General features: G+C 40.2%; 1 protein-coding gene across 3 annotated transcripts in view; it reads right to left on the bottom strand.

Moving 5' to 3' along the window:
• The window catches only part of LOC114068625 (catenin alpha-2), a 148,828-nt gene that overhangs the window by 92,374 nt on the left and 37,441 nt on the right, over nt 1-19,013 (bottom strand). For all 3 annotated transcript variants that reach the window (XM_027904903.1, XM_027904904.1, XM_027904902.1), the window contains exon 3: nt 3,315-3,467. In XM_027904903.1, coding sequence (XP_027760704.1) covers nt 3,315-3,467 — 153 coding nt within the window. The remainder of the gene's footprint in view (nt 1-3,314; nt 3,468-19,013) is intronic.

The raw sequence follows: 19,013 nt of genomic DNA on the forward strand, positions 1-19,013 counted from the left end.
AATGACTTCCCAAGGTCACACCTGAAGCTGGCATTACAACTCGGGCATTTCCTGACTTTCAGCCATTAAGAGAGAATTTTTTTAAAAGAAAACATTAAAGGGATTCATGAGGCAAAGATCATGGCCTGGAGTAGGTGCCATCACTTCTCTAACCTCAGTTTCCGAAGGCAGAGAAAAACTGAGAGGTGACTGCTGAGAAATGATTGGAAGGAAAAGAGTCAGCCCTCCAAGCCTGGAGTGGCATCATCTAAATTCTACTTTATTATTCTCTTTAACGCCCAGAATCTGTGTGACAGGTAAAATAAATCTGATTTCCTTTGGATGATTTCCGTCATAGTAAAATACCACCTTGCTCTGTGTTTCCAACAAAATCCACAGACAAACCTGATTGTCAGTGAATGCCCAGAGAAATGACAATTCATCTGTGTGGTTATTAATGATATTATAAAAGGCAGGGAAGGGAAAACATATATATATATATCTAATGAAAACAGCTTTTGAGAGAAGACTTGAGTATTCTGCAACAGGGACTATAGAATAAAGTTAACCTCCATAAACCTCCTGCTTACAGCAGGTATTTTTTAAAAATGCATTGGCCATGCAAAGAAAATTTTGCCATTTGTATTCATCAAATATCAAGAACTGCTTTTTCTTTTTTTTTCCTCAGGATGTTAAAAACGTAGGTTCTGTGTAAAGAAGTATTAAAACACGGATTATTTTTTCCTGACCTTTTGATAGGCTTTCTACTGAGCTTGGTAAGACATCCAAGAAATTCAGATTCTGATTTTAAAATTGATTAATACTACAGAGTTTTCACAGTGTTGAATTTGCAGTGCCAAATTCCTCTGACATGAGTAAGTGCAACTCCACATACTTCAGTGGAGCTGTGTTTGCATATATTAGCAAGGAATTCTGGCCCTGTGCCTGGGAAAGTATCTTACATTTCATAGTCACTTGATTATGTCTCATCTTTAAACCACATTTTACTATTTGCAAAATACTTGACCCACAAAGCCACAGAAGCCCATCTGCTGAGATCCCATTGGGCATCAATAAGTAAAAATGATGGAACTATTTTAAGTGTAAAATCTAGTGGAGAAGGGGCATAACTCTACTCCAAATACTTATTTCCTTGTGCAGCCTCATGAACTTGAAATCTGGGTTTCAAAGTTTCACTTGTGCTGGAAATAATTTCTTCAAGACACTTTTCACCTGAACCCGAAATAGTCCTTACAACTAAAAGGGCAAGATCCCCCTAAAAACCCCCATCCTTGGAAAAGAATATGGATGCACCCAGAAACTCGCACCAGCTGTCCCAAACATCCAAGAATCAATTAAGAATCGGCTTCTAATAGTCAGGAATAACCTAAATGGAATAAAAAAATTAGATATTAAGCCCAAGACATCTATTGTTACTATCATCATTGCTTTGTTGGTGGGGTACCTAAAGATGATCACATAATATTGAAAATCATTTACCAAACTTCAGGTTGATGTAAAATATGAGTCTAATGTAATGTCAGGCTTGTAAAACCGAAGCTAGAGAATAAAAACTGCTCTTTGGTTGGATTTCACAGAATCACAGAACCACAGCACAGTTTGGGTTGGAAGGGACCTTAAAGTCCATCTCATTCCAATCCCCTGCCATGGGCAGGGACACCTTCCACCAGCCCAGATTGCTCCAAGCCCCATCCAACCTGGCTTGGACACTTCCAGGGATGGGGCAGCCACAGCTTCTCTGGGCAACCTGTGCCAGGTTCTCTCCACCGTCACAGGGAAGAATTTTCTCCTAAGATCTGAACTCAACCTGCCCTCTGTCAGTTTAACACCATTATGTTTTTTATTTCTTCCAGTTAAAGGTGGTTTGGGTTTTCCTGGTGAGGTTTTTTTTTGGGGGGGGTTATTTTTTGTGGGTTTTTTGTTGGCTTTTTGCTTTTTGTTGTTGTTTTTTTTTTTTTTAACACATCCTAAATGTATTTTTCCTCCTTTCATGTCATTACCTCCTATGATGATTTTAAAATATCTACTTAGTTATTTTTAACTTTTTAATAATGCTATTAAACCTGTCATTGCAAAACTTTGTTCCAAATCGGTGGAGGAAGTGACTGTTGCAATACTAACCCCATTTGTTCATTGCATACAAGACCAGAACTCTGACTGACACTATAAAAGAACTGTGAATGTTGTGGAGGGGTTTTCAGTTTGTTTGGTTTTTTTTTCCCTGTATATCCTTACTGCCCATTTCCTTTTTCATTGCCACAGCTCCAGTTTCAAGGAGGCAGTAACAAAGCTTTAGTCAATAGTAACTAAGAAACCCTTATTCCTTCCCTCAGCTCAGGCACTGCAGAATTAGGATGAGGCCTGTTTTAAGAACAGAAGATATTCAAAGGTGCAGTTCAATACTTGTTAAAGCAGTAGTTCCCTAACAGCATTTTCCTTTGCTGGAGAACGCTAGAAAGTGTTTTGCACACTCTTCAAAATAATGCTAGCACAGAAAAGTCATTAATGCCACACAATGTTATCAAGGAAAGCACTGAGTTATATTTGTCTTGAAGAAATATAAACATTTTTTCATAGTCCTTGATCTGTTCAAGGGCAGAGTGAGGTGAACAGTATCATTTTAATAAAAGTCCATTCGATGTGAATCCAAGGTTTCAGTCATTACATTTTATATTCCCCATGGCCATAAATAAATAAATAAATAAATAATAAATAAACAGACAAACAAATTTATTGTATTTAAATTTATTTATACATAAATAAAGCTATTTCAATATCATCCCTGAAGACTTGAAATTACCACTGGTTGACTTTACACAGCATGTCTCTTCAGAAAGAGAAGATACTATAAATATATATATATTTATACAGGATATACAGACCTTTCTAGACTATATGTGTTCTTAGGGCTATGATTTCTCTATATGTAATTTTCCCTGTTTTAGTTCAGACTGACAAGGCAGGAGCAGCCTTTGACCGGGACCAGATACAGAACTGTGAAGCCCCTTTTTGGCTTTTTATTTAACAGGGATTAAGATCAAATGTATAGTTAGCAAAGCTGAACTGACATTTACTTCTTGTTGCTCAGGCTTTTTGGAAAAATACTGGAAATACCACTTTTAACAGGCTCACCTGCTTTAATGAGCTGCTAAACCCCAGCACGTGCTTTCCAGTCATGCAGGCATTTCCTGTGCCATCACTGGGACAAAGTTGACCAAAACTCCTGAATCCATAACTGCAACATTTCATCATTTTTTCTCGCCTCTCCTAGAGAGGGAAGCTGGAATTCTGGCTGGGTCATTAAGGTCACTTACCTCCACTAACTTGTTGGCGTGTTCACGGAAGACCTGAGCGTATTCCTTCACTTCCTTCTCGTTCCCGCTTTTTGCAGCCTCGATGAGAACCAGCAACGGGACATTGGTCTCCAGGAAGGAATCTGATATGTGATCCATCACTGCCTTCCGCAGCTGTGACAAGAGAAAGCAGACCAGTAAATCAAGGAGAGTTATCCATACCCATTCCCACCATTCTTGGCTATTCACGTTTGAGCATCGATGTGTCACATCTCACAGCAATATACAGAAGCTTTGAATTTTTTACTTCCTTTTTTCCAAGTTAAATATGTCCAGCAAGCACACAAAATTAAACACCTAAAGGCCTTAGGCTCTGCCAAAGCCTCCTGGGATTCATGCTGGCATGAACCTAATCCTACTGGACTGACTGGATCTGTGCAGGATGATGGTGATTACCTGCAGAACACATCACAGATTGATGAGAACTGAAAGCTCCCCCCGCTACTTGAAAAAAACAGTTCAGCTCACTTAAAAGCCAAATATGGATTAAGGAGCTTAGCTCCAAGCAACCATAAAAGATATTAGCCTGAATATTTCTAAGCCTTCTCTAATTCCTGCACTGAATACTATTCTATGCAATAATTAATATTTCGTGTATCAGGTGCCTTGTGCTTCATATTCTTTTTCAAATACTTTCAGCACGTATAAACATAAAACCCTTTTAAGCATTTTCCAGGCAGATTAGAAAACATACCATAATTTATTACAAAGGGAAAAAAAACCCACATCCTACAAGTTACTGAAGATTTAACACCTGTTACTTTATGAAAACATCTGTTTGGAACAATATTACTGTAAGAATGATGCCACTAACTTCTTCTCTACCTTATTAATAACCACTCATTAGTGTCAAACTTCACCAAAATCTGAAAGACAGCCAGAAAGATGACTGAAATCTTAAATAATTCTTCCTGGAAGCATAATTGCTCTGTGGGATTGTGGATCAGAAACATTTTGAGTATGCCTTCTCCAGCTTTTTGGTTGTTAAGAATGAAATACTGTGGACTGGAACACAAGCTGGGAGCTATTCAGCCTGCAGGCCTGGGTAGCCATTAGTCTCCTTAAATCATGCACTTTTAGTCAGATGAAACATCCAGAAAGGTAATTTTCTCTATTTTGCAGTCCAGACAAGAAAGCTTTAGCTAGACAAGGTGTCATCAAAACACCCAATCATCCTGAGAACTGTATATTGTTAGGAACTGTAAATACACCGAGGTGTGTTTGCTGCTTGATGGCAGCAATTCTCAGCCCTATTTGAATAAGGGCAAAGCCAACTTCACTGAATTTCCATTCAAGCCCTGAGCGGTGCAGTAAAAACAAGCAGAGCAGAATATCATATATGTGTTTGTGTGAGGGGTTCCCTTTTATTTCTCTCACAACTACGGCAGTCAGTGCATTAAACCCAGCAGTTCCCGATCCCCCTGGAAAATGAATTCGACTCAGATTCTACCCAGAAAGTTTTTCTCCACTTCCAAAATGATTAAAGGAACTCAAAATAGCTAAGCCAGTAACAAAAGCAAACAGGCAGAGGAAAAAGACAAAAAGAAAAGAAGAGGAACCTATCAGAGACCTGCCAGGAGTTAGGAATCTGGTGTGTGTGTGTTTGCCACCACCTATTACATTTACATCTTGTACTCTTTCTTTTTTTTCCTCTCCTCAATCTGCTGCTATCCACTTGCTGACTCGTATTTTATTCTTACATTAAAAGCCCTTTCAGACCATCCTTTGGGTCTGTTCGCAGAGCACCTCACACAATGAGATCCCTATCCGTGAAGAGTTTTCTCCATATAAACACTAATATTGCTTCAAATACATCAAAACATTGCAAACCCCCCCCATATTCTAAGATGATAAGAGTCAGAGAACAGTGCACCAGCACAGCACCCTGCATTCTGTGGCTGATAGATTTCTAACCACTGTGTCCATCAATCCTCCAACTTAAAAATTCAGACACACGGTGAGATTCTTGGGGTTGTCCTGTGCTGGACAACCAGGAGTGGCACTCAATGATCCTCCCGACTCGGGACATTCTGTGATTCCCCACTAAATGAAGGGTTTCACCTTCATTATTTAGCCAGCATTAAGGGGGAGATACTGCCAGAGAAGGTGCCTCACAAATGTGTTTGATCACCTTTTGCAGATGTCTGCTCTGAACTCAGATGCCTCACTCGTGTGCCTGTAGCCAGACTTTGACGCCCATAGTTCCAAAACAGGCCAAGTGGTGGCATTTCCAAAGGAACACACAAAGATTTTGAAAACCCCACGTGGTTTCCATCTCCTACTCAGTGAAAAAGCCTTAAGAAAATCCACTTGCTCAAGTTCAATGTGTCAGTAAAACCTACAGTCCACTGCACTGAAAAAAACTTACTTTAAGTGCTAAATGAACACTGATGGTTTTCTGTTTGCATCGTTCCATAAAGGGTTTTATTCAATTCAACTTTTAATCACAGTTAATGTGGTGGTATAGATCTGGCTATAACAATATTCCCCGTGGAATTCTAAGAAAATCTCAGGATGTTCAAGGAGGCAGCTTATTTTCATCAGTGTTAAATATCTTCAGTCTACAAATCAATAAAAAGGACAGCAAGAGCATCAGCGAACCAGCAATTTGGAGTTTCACCCAGTAAATATGCACTAGAGTTTTATCTGAATCAAAATGAATTAATTAAATAGGTATCTCATTTCTAATGGCAACTGTGTGCTGCCTTCTGGGGTTTGTAATTGCAGCAGCTGAAAAAAAGTAAATCCGAATTCCGACTGTCACAGGTTTGATAAATACAAAATTAATGAATTCTATTTCCCTCTGCTGTGTTAATCATAGATATCAGGAGCATATTTCTGCCCCCTCTTGTAAACAGGCATTATAATTTCTTTAGAAATTTGTTATCTGAGTTTTAGGATGCCCTTGCATTGAAGTTGGAAGGTGTAGTTAATGGGTTTTATGCACGCAGGAGACCACAAATTTTGCCATCCTTCAGCACAAGCTCTAAAGAATGACTTGACAAAATCATTTGTTAAATGTGACAGGAGTGTGAAGGCAAGACATTCATCCAACAGCTCAAATGGATACATGACAAGGTAATATTAATGGCACAAGACGAGACATTTGAAAGGATTGGCTCCCCACTACCAGTCTGTTTGATCCAATTAGGGCCATTCATCAGGGTAAATAACTACTGGAAAACTAATCTCGTGTGTTCCTCTGCACGGTGCAACAAAGTCCAGCCAAAGTGATGGCTTTGCATCCAGGGATTTCACCGTCCCACACAGGTAACATCAGCCTGGGAGGGAATGGGAGAAGTCTGTGGCTGGAATTTCAATGCTCATTAAAAAAGCAGCAAAAGCACGTCGTGTTTTATTCTAAAACCAGCACGAGAGCTCGTGCAGGTACCTGCACTAACGAATGTCTCTGCAGTGCCTTCATTTATGCTGCATCCTGATGTAAATATTACGACAAAAGCTATTACTCATAAGACAATGCTTCAGGATTTTTACCCCCCCCACACACATTGGATTTTTAAGCTAGAGGTGGACTCAAAGCGTGGGTAGTTTCCACCACATGAAACTTCATTTGTTAGAGGGGGAAGCACATTAAATTAAGGTCTTGCTTAATTCATTTTGTCACAGAGAAAACTTTATTAATCAACATAAAGGTAAAAAAATTAATAAAATTTCCAGTGTGACCAACAAAAAAAAAAAAAATATATAGAATGAAAACATCAAAACCTGCAAATATTTTTAAAAGCAATGAGTGGTGTAGCACAAGGCAGGTTTTATGTCTTTGCAGTTCAGTCAATTTAGTCAGTTTATGGTGCACAGTCCAGTTGCTGTTTGTGATAGCATCATGTTGTACTGTTCTAAGCACTGTTTAGGGCTGGTTTATCATTGTCACTTCACAGCTATAATTGAGCTCAGAGAGGTTAAATGCCCACCAAAATGATGTTTTCTGTGGCTATGTAACAATTTTAGAACCAAAATGTCTCCGTGCTACTTTACTAGCCTAGTAAAGAATGAAACGTCTAATCCTGACACTGGAAGGTAAAGTCACGGCAGGAGATGAATGACTCTAACAGATTGCTAAACTTTATAAAGCCTGGCAGTGTCTGTAACAAAAGTTTACCAAGGAGCACCGTGTTCACCATTTCCCATTTCGAGTGCCCTGCAACCCAACTCCAGTTTACACCTGCAGAGCACTCCCAAACAGGTATTAATTTAATTGAAAGGGATGAAAAGAAAGCTTTCCCCAGTGCAGTTAAATTGTGTCTCCTCCAACGTGCTGTGAAATTGAGTTCTGGAGAATAAGGCAGTGAGCATTAGGAGAGAAAGTCCCAGTCAGTTCTGCAAAGAACGTCACATGAAAAAGGGATCAAAAAATGGGAACTTGGGGGATGTGGACAGTAATGCCACCAGTTATGTCTTGATGGATTAAAGAGCAAAAAGATTAACATTTCAAGCACGTATCACAGTTGGACACTCAAACTACAAATTGCTGGGATATATTAAATAAAAATATTTAAGATTTGACCCTAAGATAAAAACTCAGGTAATACTTCCTAGAATCATGAGGTAGCTTGGGTTGGAAGGGACCTTAAAGATCATTTAATTCCACAACCCTGCCCTGGGCAGGGACACCTTCCACTAGTCCAGGTTGCTCCAAGCCCCGTCCAACCTGGCCTTGGACACTTCCAGGGATCCAGGGGTAGCCACAGCTTCTCTGGGCAACCTGTGCCAGGGCCTCATCACCCTCACAGTCAACAATTCCTTCCTTATATCTAATCTAAACTCTCTCTCTTTCAGTTTAAAATTCTTAATATATGTTTACACATGTGAGGTTTCTTCTCTCTAAAGAGAAACTTCCCAAATCAGGAAAAAAAAAAAAAGAGGGTGAATTTACTAATGGGAAACAATTGAAATGACAGCTTTTGACTAGAAATTTGAAATAGCATAAAATACACACACAGAAAAACATTCTTTCTAGGAGTCCTCAGTCCTCCTCAAAGGAGTCCTCAGAACGTTATAAGGCCTTAAGCAGAGAAGAATCCAGTTACCAAGGACTTAGGCACTTAATCCCCATTGATTTAAGTTTCTTTGTTTTTGAGGGGGTGGGGTGGGTGGTTCATCAATTTTTATGACAACAAATTTTAAACCAGCTTTTCAAAAAAACATTTCTCAGCAAGAGCAAGCCTCAGCCTTCCTAACAATATGAGTGCAGGTATATAAAAGCAGATAAAAAATTATATGTTTGGGGTAAAGATATTCACATACCCCTCAAACACATGAGTATTATCAGGGTATGAACTCTGTCTTTTATGTCTGGATACAACAATGAAAACTAAACTCTGATTGCAGTTCTGGGATAATACTAAATATTTATTATTTTGAGCAATAAAGACTTCCACAGGGCATTAACAGGTAGGGGACAGTACAGAGATTCCCATCAAAAATGCTGGAAAAACAGAAATACAGGTAGAGACTGAACAGACATTGAAGAGTTTTAGTGAAGTCAAAGAACCCAAAAGTGGAAGGCAGAGATTAAATTTTGCATTCTGTATGACCTGGGAGGGTTGAGTTGTGATAAGGTGAATGTGGAAGGATGAAATCGCGGAGCAGGAAATTACATGAAAGGAAAGAGTATGGGAGGTTATCCCAGTAGAGAAAAAGAGGGTTAGGACTTTGAAAAATAACAGTGAAAACTGAAGGGGGCTGTAAAGTGTGACAAACATCACGAGACTGCAGGTCTAGAGGGTCTGATGCAAAAGGGGTGTGACAAAGAGGAGGGTGATGAGCAAAGATAAAAATGATGAACTAAATATCCCCAGGTTAAATCGAGAACCACAACACATTGTGTAGCTTCATGCAGTGTCTCAGGTTCTGCTGAAATATTTAAATGGAGTGGCTTTGGAGCTTTATGGGTTTTTTTATATAAGTACAGTAAGTAAAACAAAAATGACTGAGGAAAAAGATGATTTGGGAGGTTAAACAGCTATTTGGTCAAAATGGGAAGGAGATTGCCTATGAAAGGCCTTAAGGAAGTTACCCTCACTATGATAAACATGCAAAACAGCTTCACTTAAAGGCAGTCAGATGCAATAAGCTGTAAAGGTTTAACAGAGTAAATGCTACACGTGTCACACTTGCATTCCCACCTGCCCCAGCTGCAGGAACAGGCTGGCACACTAAACATCATCATCAGCTTCTCTAAGGCCTGGAGATTTAGCCCAGTGAGAGCTGCTGACAGCTCTCGGGCAGACCTGGCTGTGGGAGTGCCAGACAATGGCTGCAACAAGATTAAAAATTGATCGTCTTCTGCAAAAATGGATTTCTCATCATCCTTTCCAAGAGCCGCTCCAAGTCACAAATGGATCCTGCCCCCTGGACAGAGATGATTGATGCCTGATATACCATCAATCACCATCCATGCCTTTCAAGAAAGCCCTGACTGCAGCAAGATCACAGCCTGGCTCGTAGGGCTGGGTCTGTTTTTCCTTGTTTTGCTTTGCTTGGGGTTTTTTTCTTTTTGCTTTTTGCTTTTTGGTTTTGTTTGCTTTTGTGGGATTTTTTTTTGTTTCTGGTTGCTTTCTACAAGTAGAAAGTAACACTAAAGACATTTCATAACACTTAGAAACGGCTCTACTGAACAAAATTAATGTCAATTAAGAAACAAATGCAGTGCTGAAATCCCATTTGGAAATTAAATTCCACGTACTTTGCCATTGCTCATAAACCCATTAGGAGGACAACATTATAGAAGGCTTTGGAAAAGGACTGTGCTTCCCTCCACAATTACTGTGCTCTCCACCTCATGCTGCTGTATTACTGACAGTGAATATCAAAATTTGAAGCTGATTTTGATTCTTCATGAATCCAAAACTCGATTCTTTATGTATCCAAGCTTCCAGAAGTTTCTTTAGCTGATGTGACTACAGGTCAGTCTCTAGCTGACAATACAGAACAATGTAAGTTTCTTTATGTAAAATTGTCATATCTCTGGTTTGTGGGTTGTTTTGATTTAGTTTTTTTGGCTTTTTTTTTTTTTTTTTTTGAATGTACAACATTAAACATTTCTGTTCAGAATTTCCCACATTTAGAGTGCCTTTTAATAAAAAGAGTTCTAAAAACTCCATACTTGTTTCTCTTCAGTGATTACAGAGCTTGGCATCTTCTAAAGGTCCTGGAGCGAGCACAAAGATTTTTTTGAAATATGAGAGCTTTTATGAAGACTCATTATTTGAAGAATAATACACAAACTATGTGCAGTAATCTCCTCTAATGCAATATAGCTGTCACTGAGTTCTGCCTCATAATTCTTCACAAGCCACTTTGAAAGGCCAACCCTCTGTGCTCACAGCTTCACTTGGTTAAAAAAAAAATATATATATCTATAAAATCAAGTCCCTGTTTCAAAAAGCAAAAGCATCCATGCTTTCACCAGACAAAAATGATCCATCAGGGGTATTATGATGCAGATCAAAGTTTCCCTCACTTGATCAAAAGGGTACACACTGCAGCCTTACCCAAAACTACCTGACAGGGGCCCAGTTTGCTGAAATATGGCACCACATGTGCCTCAGTAAACATCGTGTGCAGGGCAAATTAAACACAGCCTCGTAATTGGGCAGCAGGGAAATTACTGCAGACCTGGAAGAGTAAATCAGCGGTGTTAAAGCACTCCCCACTTCAGAGCACCACAAACACCTCAGTGTCACAGTGATAAACCTGGAGAGGTGCACTTTGAGGGAGACAAAGACCTGCATTCCAAGGAGGTTTAGGAAGAAATTTGTTACAGGGAGAGCGCTCAGCCATTGGAATGGGCTGCCCAGGGAGGTGGTGGATTCACCATCCCTGGAAGTTTTTAAGATGAGACTGGATGTGGCATCAGTGCTATGGCCTGGGAACCACGGCAGGGTTGGATCAAGGGTTGGAATTGATGATCTCAGAGGTCTCTTCCAACCCAGTTAATTCTATGATCCTATGAAATAAGTTCAAGCCAATACCATTATTAATTAAAATTAAAGTAACAGCTCATTGTCTCTAATTTTTTAGGTCAGATTTTTTTTATATGTTCCTAAATTTCCTTTCCTGTAGTAAATCCACCAGTTATTTAACCAAATGAGAGTAGACAAACAGTGGAATATTGAACAGCATGCCAGGGGCTCACAGTTCTTTACTCCAAGATGGTGACATTCAGGCTATTCCTGCCTCCGTGGTGTTAAGGCCATAAATTCAGTGGGAGCTGAAAGAGTAAAGAGCTTTATCCAGTGGAGCTTTCTAAGCCAGTTCAGAACATTACATCCCTGCCTATCACCATTGTAGAAGCTGCTAGAAAAACCTACCAAAGAACTACATGCAGTGCAGTGCACCTACACTGAATGAATCCAAGCCTTAAACACGTAGCACTGGCACAGAAATAAATCTGTATTAGCATTTGATAGACTGCTTTTGGGAAAACCAGCTCCCAGATTTCCATATTCAAGAGCACTGGAGTCACCTCAGATGGAAACAAAACGTACTAAGCAACAAGGGTAAGGAGCTGAGTTTCTAAGGAGCACAAGCTGATGCCACAGGTGGCCTCAGGTCCAAAGGCATTTAGGTTGATTTATGGCTTCAAAAACGTCAAAATTTTGTCAAGGAGCAGTTTCATGCAACAGAGTGGGGCAATATTACCAATAACACTGCAATTCCCCTCGGAAACAGCCAGCACCTCCTCTTTGGGAATGCAGCACAGCCTTGGCAAGGCTCCTGTGGATCATCTATTTAAGTGTGGCCTCGCTTCAACTTTGCCTTTACAGAATAAATCTTTAGTAAACATTCATGCAAGACTAAATTTTGAAGTTATGACCTTCTTGGATATTCTGCCAGTACTTAACACTTGCATGAAATTTTGCGTCTTCGAGCACCCTATCAGCTCCCTTACAAATTCTCAGTGTTATGTGAGCTCAGTAAGGGGCCATGACCTGCTCTTTCTGTGTTTTCAGCTCTCCCTAAATTATACAGATATTGAATTAAAAAAAAGCTGCCTTCAGGATTTATAACTCTACCTCGTGCCCCCTTGTCTGCAACAAAGGGCACCCCAGAACCTGCTGTTATGGTAATGAGAAGGGAGACTGTGCTTCCCCAGCCCCCCAGAAATGCCCCAGTTGCTGCACTGTTGACTGGCTTGAAATTCAAAGGCCTGTTTACACAAACCTGCCTTTGGGCTCTTGTTTTTGGGGTGCCTGAATTAGGCAGCAGTTTGTTCTTGACTCTCTCTATACAAAGAAAGATGAGCTTGTGCAAAACGCATCCCTGAAACCCCAAATCACCCTCCAAAGAGGAACTATCTGTTGACTGTAAGGGAGACTGAAGGAAAACCACTTCCTTATGTCATCACCCACTTTCCATAACTGACACCAGCTGGTGTGAATCCTCAGAGTTCTCTCTTTCCTCTTCACCCTGCCCCCTAAATATGAGGGTTTTATTTCTTTGGGTGTGCCTTCCTCTCCTTTGAGACACTGAAAGGAGTTTGTCATTTAATGTTAATTTTGATTAGAATTGGGTTCACTGTTTTCTTCTGAAGGTCTTGTTTTGCTTTCTGATCCCTAATGCTTCCCCTGGCCTTATATCTTAATATGCAGGTGCTGTGCCCCTCCAAATGCTGGTACAACACAGAATACCTAAACTGAGGCAGCTTCAGATTCTTTTTCTAAACCTGGACAGTAGGTTGCTTGTCAGAACACACAGGACACAGCAGAAGGAAGAGGGGATAAATAAAACAAAACAACAAAAAATCAAAACAGTTAATAATGATTCAGAGCAGCCAGATTTAATTTCTAGGTGCTGTTGGCCCTCCCTAAAACATCTGCGAGTCTGTCTATGAGACAGTAGCTTTGCTGTAAAAAGATGATGATAAGATTTCCTCTTTTGGAGGAAGTCCTGTGTTTTCTTCAAAAGCATTTACATAATGTAAGGAAGAAACTTATGCCTATACTTGAATAGAGAGATTTAAGCCCACAGACTGAAAATATTCTGTAAGTGTCTATCCATAATATAATTCACATCGTATGGGTTATCTGCAATAAAATCTGTTCCAACAGAACATGTTTTTTTCGGTTTTAGGTGTCCCATCAGTCTAATTCCGTGAGTTAATATTCGTGGCTTTTATTCCGAGGGTGTCTCTGGAGTCTATGTCAATTTTTGGCAGGTTTCAAAGTGCTAAACATTTATCCTTTTTTACCACAAATAGCATTTATAAACAGCAATACAACTTAATCTATGTGGAAGTGACTGACATACAGAGCTCAGGAGCCAGAACACAAATATGTGACAAACAAGGCTGAGAACACTCTGAGGGCTGTTCCCCAGTCCAGACTGTTGTAACCCATATTAAACAAAAGACACCAAGCTGTGAGCACTTTCAGAGGCCTATGAAGTTGATAAAAACTGAGTATGATCGAGATGTTCTCCCCTAGACCTTTGTTTTAGCAAATTTGCAGGAATAAATTACAGGAGGTATTTGCCTCGTCGTCATCAACTTTGACCTTTAGAAAGTTTGAGTTGTAGCCTGATATAGCTACTGAAATTATTATCCAGGGTTTGATTATCCAACCCAGGATACCTGTGACTAAAAGATAAGGAGTATAATAACTGCAGATTGAAGGGAGGTACTCCAGGTACTTTAGGGAAAATCGTGCCCTAAAGTCCACCAAGTCTTCCAAAGGTATTTGCAAGAGCACAGCTCAGCACAAGGGAATGGAAACGACCAGTCAAATGTACATAAGGGTCACGTGAAAGGATGTACTTACTACATGATACATAAAGACTTGATCAGAGGTGTAAAAAGGGCAAATATGACCAGGATATATGCTTCTTTTTTTAATTATTATTTTTATTTTTATTTTTATTTGGCTGCTGCAAAGTAAGTGGATGAACAAGTGTGAGTGTGTGGCTGATAGAAAGATACCACAGCACAGTCAGCACTAATATTAGTTCATACCTAAATGTCCAAACCCGATCCTGAGCACCCCATGTCACCATTCCTGGGGTGTTATTAGTGGCTACTGGGAAAAGCAGGCACAGAGAAAAAGCAATAAATATCCTACACTCAAGCAACATTCATCAGAAAGAGGGAGACAGCTCATCCAAACCAGTGCAGGAATCTTGGAAGTTCTTATCTTTCAGCTTTCAGTCTATAAACTGGCTGAGATTAAATCATCAGTAAGAAGGACAAACCCCAGCCACACCTGAAACCCATTCTGGGAAAGTCATGTGGGAAAAAAAAATTAACATTTCACTGCAGAAATCATATGGAGGTGTTTATTTATGGATCATAACATGCTACAATACCAATTTCTAGCAACTGCAGGTCACAGAGTAGAGCACAACAGGACCACAGTCTTGATCATAAAGGCTTTTGTTTCTGACTGGTTTTCTGAGGAAATGAGGCCCAAAAATTACAGTAACTCGGCCCATTTTTACCAATACATTTTAATGTCTCAGCCAACTTTAAAAACCATCTGACAGAGATCTGACAGAGATCTTAAGGATTCTGAATAGCTGGAATTTAATGAAAAACTGTCTGGGTAGGAGAACAGTGACCTGAATTAAGAGTCCTGTGGAGGGAAACTTGTTGTGTGAAGTCAGGAGCTGTCAGGCCAGTGCACTGACACAGGTACCAGCTGGGCAACCACCACGGGGTACTGGCTGGGCAGGAGCCAAAACCAGCCTCACATCCTCCTGCATTTCACTGCCCAGCCTGGAGTGAAAAGTGAGCTACAGATGAGGCAGCAGCAGAGAGGAGAGGGATGGGGGTGAGAAAATGAGATAAAACATGAACATCAGAGGCCACAAGGGAGGAGCTGAGGTTACTGCTGTAGGAAGCCCTGTATACACACAGCATGATGCTACAGAAAGCAAAACTTCATTAATTCAGCTGGGTTTGGTTTTCAGTCCTGTGTCTACGCAAGATGTGCTCCTCAGAGGTTTGCAGGACGGGATCTGCAAAAGGCGACCCGGGGAGAGGACATTTTTCAAAGAATCATTAAGGTCGGAAAAGACCTTTAAGAACAACAAGTCCAACCATCTGTTTGATAAAAAAGAGATGCTAAATCAGAATGTTTTGTCTCAGAGAGCGGTGGGAACAATTCTTTCAGCCACGAGAACAAGCACAGGTATTTTGAGTCCAGAAATGATGACAGTTTTCCATATTAAAAATCATCATCCTATCTACAAACTGTATGTGGCTACTAACAGGAACTTGATGTTATTCTGCTTTTTGTGGCACCTGCCCAAAAGGTTGAGCTGCACTGCACCCAACAACACACAGTCTAAGGCCACAACACAATAATCAGATAGCAAAAAAAAACCCTTTTTATGCTACACACACATATATCTCTAAAAATAGCATTAATTCCTATTAGCCATCCTGCCATTAAAAACGAAGCCCAGGACATCAGTCTAAATGTTCAGAAGTATTTATCAAAATGCAACTGGTAATGCAGTTATTTCTGGACTTTCTAATTCACAGTTCCTGTTAATGTATTTTTAAAATAAAGTTTTGTTTCCTAAAACTGCAGAAATTCTAAAAAGCAGAAATCCAACTTTAAGAAAAATATAGTACTTTTTAATTTTTACTTTGGTCTACTTTGGAATTACATCTGTAAATTAAAAATGACTACCAAAATGCCTTAAAAGGATGGAAAATCTTTTTGGCCGTTGTAAAAATGTGGGTTTATTTTTCCACAGTTATTAATGTGTAAATGTTTATATTTGCAGCTCTAAGCAAAACACAAATAACTAACTTTCAAAATTGAAAATCTGAAACTGCTGAAAAAAAATCCACACTGGACTTTTAGACACTCTCAGACTTCTTTTTTTATAATTATTTTTTTTTTAACTTTCAAAATTCAATTTCTGAACGATTTATGACTTTTTTTTTTTTTTTCAGTTTTTAAGCAAGTGAAAATTTGCTTTGGAGTATTTATTTCGTGCAGCATTTCTAAGTAGCTTTAGTAACAACATAATAAAAGTTTAAGTTCTTCCACCTCACGGGGAAAATGAGTGGCTCAAAGAGACAGGACAAGCTCAGCTGGTCCCCTGGAACAGGATATGAACACAGCATCGCTGGGCTTGCTGTACCTCACAGTGAAAGATGGTTTTGTTCAGCTTTCAGGTTTTGTCTTTTATTTTATTTTATTTTTTTAACTACAGGCTTGCATCCCGGGGGGGGAAAAAAGACCTCAAATCTTGCCAATTGGTGCAATTTATTATCAGACACAGAACTCTGTGTGTTCTCCAGTTTGTTCAAAATGAAAGGCTGAGCAAGTTGGGGCTGTTCAGCCTGGAGAAGGAAAGACTTCCAGGAGACCTTCCAGCACCTTCCAATACCTAAAGGGGCTCCAAGAGAACTGGAAAGGGATTTGGGACAAGGGCCTGGAGGGACAGGATAAAGAAGAATGGCTTCACACTGCCAGAGGGCAGGGTTAGATTAGATCTTAGGGAGAAATTGTTCCCTGTGAGGGTGGGGAGGCCCTGGCACAGGTTGCCCAGAGAAGCTGTGGCTGCCCCTGGATCCCTGGAAGTGTCCAAGGCCAGGTTGGATGGGCCTTGGAACAACATGGACTGGTGGAAGATGTCCCTGCCCACGGCAGGGGGGTGTAATTGGATGGTCTTTAAGGTCCCTTCCAACCCAAATCATTCTGTGCTTCTATGAAGATCACGTGAAATGGCAGCAGTGAGCTGTGGGCTGGTGGGACGTGTCTGCTTCCAAGAACTTGTTCAGTCTGACTTAGGTTGACGTTCTTACTGGCAGTTTATAGTAAGACATATAATTAGATCTCCATAATAGTTTCCCAATGCCCAGGAGAGTTTAAATGATGAGTTTAAAAGATGTAATTCCATCAGAATAAGAAATATTGAAGTGACTGTAAATTGTGAGGTGGAATTTTAGCGCCGTGCGTTCCATCCCCAATCATTTCACATGTCTGCGTGTTCTGTAGATAATGAAATCAAATCTCAGAAATAAAGAGCTAAGTAACCTGGGGAGAGAAAGGAAAATCAGTCTTAGATGGGTGATTACTGAAGACTTGCAAGGGAGCCTGACTATCAAATGAAATATATATATCTTCTCCATCACCGAGACGTATGCTGTAGATTGTCTAGTTTTACGGTGCTAACATTAAGCTTCAAAAGTGTGAAAAGCAAGCTTTGAAAGGGATTCATTAAAACAAAAGGCATTATGGTATTCAAAGCTGGTTGCCTCTCCAATGACTTGGCTCGAAATAGAAAGACTGAAATGGTGTGACTCCGTAATCTCAGCCTGGCTTGTTTCTTCTCAGCCTTCAAGCCTCTCTCCCCCGCCACTGCACCAAGCCCTCGGTGACATCCTCACACTCTGAGGTTTACAGGGGTGTGTGCAGGCGGGCCTGGGCAGGCACACACAGGTACGCTGCTGATTATGTGTTTGATGAAGCAGAACGCTGATTATGATCCTGAAGGACGATCATTTACAGCCAGAACGCTCGTTGTGGAAAGCAAAGGCTCCTCCTTCCCCCAGGTTTGGGCAGACCCAGCATAATTATGATCCGATATTGATTAGTTTACCAAAAACTGCCGTTATGCCTACTTCCATAAATATCAGAACCCATGCTAAAAGCTTCATCTCCAAGCAGGAAAATACTTCCTGTGTGCTTCACTTTACCCACACACGGAGTTCCAGCCCTTCTGAGACTGACTATTCCATGGGGTTGAACATACATGAGAAGCAGATAGTTTATTAAGAAAGGTGCCATTTTTATATCACGTTTCAGAGTAAATTTGGCTTTGGAGATGAGTAATTCAGGCAAACTGCTGAGAGCCTCACACAGAACAGCAACTCATGTGTTAGTCTGCTACTTCCTTGGAGCAGTAGGAACAGAGGTGGGAGGCAACACATGGTACCAGCTCCACTGCAGGACTGAGGATCCCACAAATCTGCAGGTCAGAACAGCAGAGATCCTTCTTCTGTCAGTAGCTGAGCAGCAAATGTGATTCCAGGCTTTATACAGGGGAGTCATTGACTCATATTGCCTGCAAATCCATTGCAATGGGTTTATTATTTGCAGATTATGATCTTTGAACACGTTTGCTGAGAGTGAAGTAAGAGCTGGAATGAGCTGAGCTTTAGCAGTGCAGAGCACTGATTCCAAAATACCTACAGGGGCCACTCTTTCTGAAACTATCTTGTTGTGTATGAAGATACATTTAAGTCCTTGCTTGGTCTTGCAGTTTTATTTTTGTTGTTATTACTACTACTATTATTATTTACAGAAAATGCAGAATTGAGATCATCTCAAAAGGAGAAAAAAGAGATAAAAAAGAGGCAATCTGCCCTGCCTTAACTTAAAGGCTTAAAGAAACTTATAAAGGATTTCTCTCTCTTGTTTGCCAATCTCTTTGAATTCTTTTCCCTCTCAAGCCTTTTGAATCAACTTTTCAGTCTTCTTACAAATCACAATGATAAATGTAATCTAAGAAATTCATTATGGTTTAAACTATGTTTTGCAGTTATTCATAAAGTCATAGAATACTTTGGGTTAGAAGGGACCTCCAAAGGTCATCTGGTCCACTTCCCTGTGTCATGGGCAGGGTCATCCTCAGCTATATCCCCATCCAACCTGAACTTAAATGTTTACAGGGATAGGGAAT

The sequence above is a fragment of the Empidonax traillii genome, unplaced genomic scaffold, assembly GCF_003031625.1.
Source record: "Empidonax traillii isolate 1590-97213 ecotype Southwest subspecies unplaced genomic scaffold, ASM303162v1 scaffold1101:size226669, whole genome shotgun sequence".
Taxonomy (NCBI): domain Eukaryota; kingdom Metazoa; phylum Chordata; class Aves; order Passeriformes; family Tyrannidae; genus Empidonax; species Empidonax traillii.